This window comes from Asparagus officinalis, chromosome 7 (assembly GCF_001876935.1).
Source record: "Asparagus officinalis chromosome 7, Aspof.V1, whole genome shotgun sequence".
NCBI classification, from domain to species: domain Eukaryota; kingdom Viridiplantae; phylum Streptophyta; class Magnoliopsida; order Asparagales; family Asparagaceae; genus Asparagus; species Asparagus officinalis.
Genome location: NC_033800.1, coordinates 133811010 through 133819909, shown reverse-complemented (window position 1 = coordinate 133819909; position 8900 = coordinate 133811010). Strand labels below are relative to the sequence as shown.

General features: G+C 36.8%; 1 protein-coding gene across 2 annotated transcripts; it reads left to right on the top strand.

The window, feature by feature from the left end:
- LOC109850644 (E3 ubiquitin protein ligase DRIP2-like) lies at window positions 7-8152 on the top strand. Of its 2 annotated transcripts, XM_020420697.1 has the most exons (7): window positions 7-122; window positions 937-1036; window positions 4078-4351; window positions 4848-5251; window positions 5332-5382; window positions 6238-6310; window positions 7585-8152. In XM_020420697.1, exons 1-7 carry the CDS (start codon window positions 56-58, stop codon window positions 7753-7755), a joined length of 1140 nt encoding a protein of 379 aa, XP_020276286.1. In that variant the 5' UTR covers window positions 7-55; the 3' UTR covers window positions 7756-8152. The 2 variants fall into 2 exon arrangements, with proteins under 2 accessions (XP_020276286.1, XP_020276287.1); XM_020420698.1 differs by lacking the exon at window positions 6238-6310.

Here is an 8900-nt window from a genome sequence, read left to right as displayed (position 1 = left end):
TGCGCCGCCGTCGCCGCTGACGGTGAGGGTGAAGAGGAAGCTTCTGGAAGCGTGCATGACGTGTCCCCTCTGCAATAAGCTCCTCAGGGACGCCACGACTATCTCTGAGTGCCTTCACACATGTGAGTCTCACGTGCTCCTCTGATCCTCTTGATCTCGGCTCGATTCTCTGGGTTCTTCGCGTTTTGGGTGATTTGTGATCTGGGTTTGCTGTACTCTGATGTTCTTGTGATGTGGGTTTGCGTCAAAATTTGATCTTGGCGAGTGTTTGCTTCCTGCTTCTTGGTTTCATGATGATTTGTGGCTTGTTCGCGTGTATTGATTCGTTATTTGTGTCCTCATGCAGAGAAAATGAGTTTCTTTATTTTCGTTGTCTGAAACTAATGGAAATCGAGCTTCATGCATTGGATGTCGTTTGTAGTTGATTTGGTTCTTCGATTGTGAAGCTCCTTCTCTGGTTTACGTTCAAGTTATCTAAATTATATGATTTAAAACAATGATTTGTTCTTGGTGATTATACTCCGCTATCGCGTTGGTGTTTTGTAACATGGACTACTTATCCATGTTGCAGAGAGTTCAAGGTATAATGGTAATTATATATAGATTTATTTATGTGTGCATCTGTTTATGTTTCTTTGTTTCTTACGATCTATGTTTGTTTTACATGTCTATGCCAGAGATTGGGTAGTTCATTTTACTTTTTTTTTAAATTTAATTTTTATGCCAGTTATAACCAGTACGTCAATTGACTGAGTACAATTAACATTCTGTGCCACTGATTTTTAATAATACTGCCATGGGAATCTGTATTTAGTAGTTTAGAGAAGCTTTTTGTTTGTCATTCTTATAACTAAGTTAGTTTATACTTTATAATTGTTCCGTTATGTATCTATACAGTATAATTTGAATACCGTTATTTCTCTTTCTTTTTTACAGTCTGCAGGAAATGCATTTTTCAGAAATTAGATGATGAGGAAGTGGACTGCTGCCCGATATGCAAAATTGATCTCGGCTGTGTACCAGTTGAGAAGCTTAGGTAAATTTAATTGCTATGTTTTTTTCCCTCTCTTAGTTTTTTTGGTCTATTTCATATTTGATGAATTGATTGACTTGTATTTAGCCTAGCTGCTTACTGATTACCTGATGTAATGCGTTTATATCATGCTGATATTATTTTTCTACGTATTATTATTATATTCAGCTTTATTTTCTCTGGAAATGGTTGAGGGTAGAAAGAGGAAAGTTCCAAAATAACACGAAAGTATGTATTTTGATGATCAAACAGCATGAAAATGTTTTCCCCCAATAAAAAGAAAAGAGAAAAATCACTGGACATTGACATCGTTAAATTATTAATTTCTATCTGAAGGAAATATGAATCCACCGTTGCTGCTGCAAAAGTGATGGTTTAATCTTTTATTTTTACATCTTATTTGTTGTTCTTGCTTTGAGGTTTCTATAGGTTATTTTTGTTTTAATGGATAAGTTGCAAAAAATTACATGTGAATTAAGTTTAGGATAGTATGTCTACAGTTGACACCAGAAACTTTTCTAAGTGTAAGGCACTAAAAAATGGTTCACATCAATAATCAAGGGCTTTCGGCTAAAGTTACTAAAGCACTGTTTCTTAAGTTCTTTTACACTTAATATGAGATGCAACAGATCCAAGGCCGAGGGCTAAAGATTACCTGTTCTTAGTTTGGATCTTAAATTTAATCTGTTTTGCATCACAATTTCTGGAGTATGAGCACATTTGGAATCAGTAACTAACATCTCTGAAGCACGGATTCGCCCCCGGAGGCCACGAATCCGTGTCCGACTCGAATCGGACACGAATTCGTCACGACACGTGTCGGACATGGTCAATCCGTGTCGGACACAGGTCAACGGTCAAACTAGGCTCGGACACGGTCAAAGGATCTCGGACACGGCTCGGATTCGCCGAAGGCCGATTCATTCGGGTTGCGGGTTTGGTTGTTAAAATCCAACCCGAACCGTTCGATTAAAAATCCATCCCTATTTCTCAAATCTCCCGTTCGATTCGATCCTCAGCTGACTCAAACGAAAGAAAAAAGAAAAAACTCTAACCCTAACCCTAATCCTCTCTCTCACTCTCTCAGCTCACTCCTGTTCGATTCGATTACCTCAGCTGTTCCGACCCGATCCCGCCGACTGCTCCGCTATTCCGACCCGATCCCGCCGATCGACTCCTTCTTCCTCCGACTCCTCAAGTCCACCCTCCATTCCTCCTCCCTGTCCAGCACAACCACCACCAATGTCATCATCATCTCCTCTGATTTTTGGGTTCGACCAGCAGCCCAACATCATATTATTATCATAAATCTGTTGGAGAAAGTTACTCATTTATACTAAATCGAGATTTTCGTATTACGTTCCATCTATATATATAATAATAATTTAAAAAAATCATTGTCGTATCCCCGTATCCTATTTTTTTGGATTTTGCCGTATCCCGTATCCGTGTTCGTGTCGTATCCGTGTCCCAAGTCCATATCCGTGCATCATAGACCAACATAAATCTGCTCTCATTATGTCATAACATAACCCAACTAACCAATCACACTGATGGTTTTCCTTCATGAATGAAAATCAATTTTATGCAAAATATTGTCTGCTTGCTTTCAGGATTTCCTGATTCGCATAAGAGTTGAGCAGAAACATCTTGAACATTACAATTACGGTAGTGAATTTGTAAAATAAATCCTATAAAGAAAGTCGACAGGAGCTGCCTTCTGATTTCTCTGGCTTCAGATGATTCTTCTGTATGCATGACTAAGGCAAAAAGGCTAAGCAGAGAGTCAGTTAAAGAACTATCACTCTAACTTATTGACATAGAGAGATACCATATCAGGGTTGTGAAATGCAAGAATTATCCTAAACCAGACATGAGTACACATGCATGCATATGGATACTATAGATAAAGCATGCATTTACTATACTTGGCCAAATGCCCTTAGATCTGAGTGGATTCATTGAGTCAGTGGAGGTTTAGTAGTCAATGTATATGAACAAAGAACCTTCGAGTATAAATTCACAAAGGATACTAGAATACCGTATATATTATAGATTTTGCATGGTAGGGCCCAACTCCATCCATCTTATGGATACTTTTCTCTTTAAAGGCAAGTACGTTGTATCCTTCATGGATGGAGATCCTAACCCTTTTAGAAGATACTAGTTTCCTGCATACAAGTTTCCTGCATATTGTAGTTTTTCAGCTTCTACCCTTAATGTTGGAACAACTTACAAAACTAAGTTTGCTCAAACAAGCTACAATTATGACTATTAGCGAGGATTACCTTTTATGTCATGATGACGGGAAATGAATCTTTGATCCAAATTTAAGGCATCTAGATTTGCTAGATTGTAGTGGAGACCCAATTTCAATAATTTTTAGTGTGTATCTTGGTCTTATTTAGTTAATTTTAGCCTTAAGATCTCAAAGGATTATTATTGTAAATTATCTGACACTAGGGCTGACTTCTCCCAGATGTTTTTGTTGCCCAATATGTTATTTAATTTAGTTATATGATTTCATTTTTTTTCCATTCCAAAAAAAGGGCCAAAAGTATATGCTCAACAATCGATGTATTTCGTGGGCAATTTGATCTGTTTATGAAGTCCCTGGCTTTCGAATTCAAATTCTTTTTCGAAATTTTTAGAAAATTTCATTAGTTGTTCGCTTGCTTTTGTAGCATGAATTTGGCTGTTCCTTTTAATTTATCTATCGTGTATACATGTATGTGCATGAAAATATGTGTGACAAATTTATCTATCTTCTTTAAGATGTAAATACAATCCAATATATATTTGTATAAGTGAATATTTGTGTATCTAGAAATATACAAGTGGTGATATGAGTGATGGAAAATGAGTGAACTTCGGTTATTGCTAACATTTGATTCAGATAAAAGACAGCCCTCATTCCAAAAAACATAAATACTTATCTTCATGGTAATAGTATGCAACACAAACTTGTGACACACACTATTTTCCTTAACATGCCACATATGCTATCTCAAAAACCATATGGCATAATACAATAGTTTATGCAGGACTGATCACAATTTACAAGACATACGAGCAAAGATTTTTCCTTTCAAGAGGAGAAAGGTTGATGCTCCTGAAGTTGCTTCTTCCATTAACTTGCCTGTTAGAAGGAAGGAGAGATCTCTTTCATCGTTAGTGGTGAACACTCCTCGAGTTGCAACACAACTGGGCTTAACAGGAAGAAGAACAAAAGGCACCACTAGAAGAGCTTCCACCTTACGTGGATTAGCTCCTATTATTGAAGAACCGAAGAAAGAGATCAATAATGCTCAAGATGAGGTTAGTCTTTATTGCAATATTAAGGGTAAATGTCACAAAAACCCCATGTACTTTGGATGGTTTTGCACAGATTCTCCATTTTATAAATCATGGAAAATCCTCCTGAACTTCTAAAATTTTACTGGATCCCCATAAACTATTGCAAATTCCCATAAACGACGTTAAGTGGTGGAGTGAAAAGTCTGAACTGCGTTTCAACTTTTTATCCGTACTCTTTCCCAAACAGCGGTAATATATGAGTTATATTTAGTAGATTGGGGTAAAACTGTCCAGAGAACTGTCTCGTGTGCTGCATGTGACATCTTAAATTAACTGCTGTCATCATGATATTAAGTGAGACAAATTCAGGAGGTTTCCTACTTTCATAGTGTTCCGGGCGTTTCTTGCAAAACACCCAATCACCGGGTTTTGTGAAATTTACCCACCGTTATTAATTTTCTTTGAGCAGCTGTTCTATAGACATATTTATCGGCACTTAGTCTACTCACGTTTGCAGATCTCTTCCGGTGTGGATCCATCTGATTACGCTGCTAATAATGACACAGAGTACACCAAAGAATCGTCCAAAGATAAATCAGAACTTTGGAAACCCTTGAATTGTCTCGTAGAAGCTGCCAACAGGACAAAGGCAGTCAAATCCAGTCCACATAATTTTGGTATTAAGGAAGAGCTCATTACTAATGGCACTGATAATGAAGTTTATATAGACAAAATAAAGGTTAGAGAATCCCCAAATAAATCCAGAATTCAAGAAGAGAATAATACCAAGGTTAGCGTTCGAAGACTACGCGGGCAAAAAAAGAGAGAGAACTCAGCACAAGCACTAATTGATGCTGCTGCTGCTACAAGGGAGAGGAGGAACAGTCCTATTTGGCTTGCATTGGTTCCCACAGTTGACCAGTGAGAATTGTTTTATTTCTAAAACCCTGATCTTAATGTTAATTTTTTCTTTTCTGATTCTGAGTGCTATATGCATTTAGGAAAGGAGATGAAGCAATGCCCCAGACATCTGCTTGTTATTTGAGAATTAAGTGAGTTCTGTTCTCAATTTGATTCTCACATGCAGCTTCTATTACTTACCTTTGCTCATAGTTTCATATTTTCCTGTTTGTCAATCATTTGATGTTTCATTGCATATGTTCCATAGTCATGTATGCTTTGTTCTATAAGTGAAGGGTTGGAGCATTTTCAATGATTTGAAGGACTAATTTAATCATAACTTAAGAATTGGATACCTAATAGCAATTTCAATGATTCAAGGGTCTAAGTTAAAAATATGAAAGATTTAAGGGACTACATCCAAAAATAACCAATACTCCACAAACAACAGTATTACCATCTTCCCATGGAATTTAGATCCTCTCCACTACGTACATTTATCATAGCCGTCGATTTGTCTAGTATATGGCTTTGATTCATTCTAAATACACTCATCATAACCAACCCCCACCAAAAAATCCCAAATTAACCCAGCGATTTGCATTCATTTTCTAATTTACACTCAAAAGGCAAATCACAACCAACAAGTAAGCAAATTAACAATTGTGATATATTAGTGGTCTCTTCACTACTTTTTTTGTAGTGGAGAGGACCCTGAATCCCTTCCCATGTTAGTTACGTTTGATTTCGGTTTAGATTATACAACAGTTGCACCTTGCTGTCATTAACTATTCCTAGTCATGAAGAGTAAGAATAAGACAAGCCTGACTATTGAAACTATAAAAATAATATTCTCACCTAGTTTTTGCTTGGTCGATAACTCGATTGGAAAAGTGTGTTTACTTAATTACAAATTTATCTAGAAGCTTTGTTCTTTTGCTTCATTCACAGTTCTTTGGTACCATGGAGATTTACTAATTTTTTCCTCTCTCTCTCTCTCTCTATAGAGATGGCAGCTTACCCGTTTCTTTCATCCACAAGTACCTAGCAAAGAAACATAATCTTGCTAGTGAATCTGAGGTGAGTTTCCAATTTCCTTCCATTATAAATAAATGCTGGTTAGTTCTCAGAAAAAAAAAGGTTATGTGGATTGCAGGACTAATATCATGTATGATGATATTCTGGTGTCCTCTCTCTTTCTTTTTCGTTTTATGACGGTTAAAATTAAAGGTCAACTGCTGATAACTCCATATAGTATCACTGTTTTGAATTTACTACCCCTCTAGGCCTCTATTTATATTTTTGCAGATAGATCCCTGAGTGAATTTTTTTGATTATTTCACCCTTGGAGAAAGACAAAATTGTTCTTTTGGAAAAATAGACCCCCTGAGGGTAAAATTGTCAATAAAATTCACTCAGGGGTTTATCTGCAAAAACAGAACTAGTGGAGTTGTGAGTTAAAAAAACCAACAGTACTACCGGATGTCTATCCGCAACTAACTCTTAAGACTAAAGATATGACATAACCCGTTGTCATATTGTCTAATGACTAAATACCTACTTTATTTAGAATCCTTTTTATTTTTCCTCCCTACATCAGGATTAGTTGTTGACTTGTTTCCTTATCTTTCTACGAGTTGAAATCCTATAAAATGCATCAATTTCTAATAGACAAAAAAGGATCAACCATTCTATTATCTTTTTTGAGTTTACAATTTATTTCTTATTGTGGATCCTTAAAGAAGATAGATGATTCTGACTTCTGATACCCTGCTGTGTTTGTGGAATCGTACATTTGTGCTGCTTGAGTTTATTACCTGTCCTATATAAAGTTGAACAGTAATGACAAAGACACTATTCAAACTACAATATAATGAGCTTTATTCTTGTTCATTCTGTCTTACAAAGGAAGAAGAGACTGTCAGTGTATAATGTGCCAACATAACATCTTAGAATGTGATACATTCCATAGATTTAGGGCCTGTTTGGCAAACCACTAAAACTGGGTCAGTTCAAACCTGGTCTAGTTTTCCGATAGTTTTGTTGGGAAAAGTTGGACCAGAGCTGACCCAACTTATTTTAATTTATTTTTTAGCCTCTTAACCAGGCTAGAATTGAACCACCCCCTACCTAGCTCCATTCTGGTCTGGTTAAGAAATAAAACTGGGCTGGCCTGATTTCTATTAGGTTGCCAAACAGGCCCTTAAAGTGATACATTATATTTTATAACATTGTTAAAAATATTCCCTTGTTTATAATGTTCCTTCTATCCTAATCCGGCGATTCTCAATGGCTTAAACACCTGTTTGTTTCAGCCACTTGTATATTCTTAGCTCATCGACTTTCTTCGACAGGTTGAGATTACATGTTGTGGCCAAACAGCGGGCCCCACTACACCCCTTTACAACTTACCCGACATTTGGCTAGAGTCAAGGCCACCACAGAGAGTAAAAGCATCTTTGGGCACCTCGGCCAAGGATTTTGTTCTAGTTCTCAACTACAGATGCAATGCTCTTGTATCATAAATCGCCCTCTACTTAAATTCTTCTGCAGTCTCATAATAAGAAGAGTTAATGCACGTAAACCCCTTGCAGTATCATTTTTTTGAACTTACTACCCCTGTAGTTTCATTTTAGCAGGTAGATCCCCCTGGGTAATTTTTTCCCCCTCGGAAAAAAAAATAATACAGGGGATCTGTCTGCCAAAATGAAATTGCAGGGTTAGTAAGTTCAGAAAGGCGACATTACAGGAGGTCTATGTGCAAATTAACACCAATAAGAGTTTGCCATTTTTCTTGTTGTCATATGATTTTTGTTTTCCCCCTTTATGTTTTTTTCATGACGTTGGCGCAGTTGATGCCTATGATGTAATACTGTGATTTTCAGCTTTGAGTATAGGTATTGTGTCTATATCTTTGCTGTTTGATCGTGTGTCACTTGATATTGTTTACTTTGGTTTTCTTGCTTCTGATTTAGTCAGCTTGCTGTTTGTCCAGAGAAAATAGAATGCAGGCCCACATTGATAGAAAACTATTTATTGCTTGCAGACCCCTATAGCTATATTATGGTTGTTTTGAACTTACAACTCAGTTTCATTTTGGTAGATAGGCCTAACGGGTGAAATTTTTTACTCTTACTCTCAAACAAAGTCACGAATTTCACGCTAGGCCAATATCAAAATTTTCACCAAGGGTAATGTCGCCCAAACACATTATGCGCCAGAAATTTCACCAGCGGTAAAACAGCGAAAAATAAATCATCTGGGTATATTTGCCAAAATGAAACTATAGGGGGATGTGACATTAGCCTATTTCTTATGATGGCGTTGTGCTTTTTTTTTTCTTTTTTTTTCCCAGGTTTTAACTTAGAAAACTTTTAGGTTGACCGTGTCCTCTGATGATTATCTGGTTGTTACAGGAATATAACTCTGGGAATATGAGATTATTGAAGTATAGGAGGAATAGTGTAGGAATTTAACTTTCTTCTGCATTGTAAACAGAGATATCCTAAGTCCTAACGCACAATTTTTTTAATAAAGGAAGAGACATGTCTTTCATTTTGATAGAAAAAGGACCATAATTTTTTTTTTGGCGGCGGGCGGTCGGCGGCGTCGGTGGTGGTGGTGGTGCTATAAGATAGTTTATAAATCAGAGTATGGCTGGTCCTAAAAT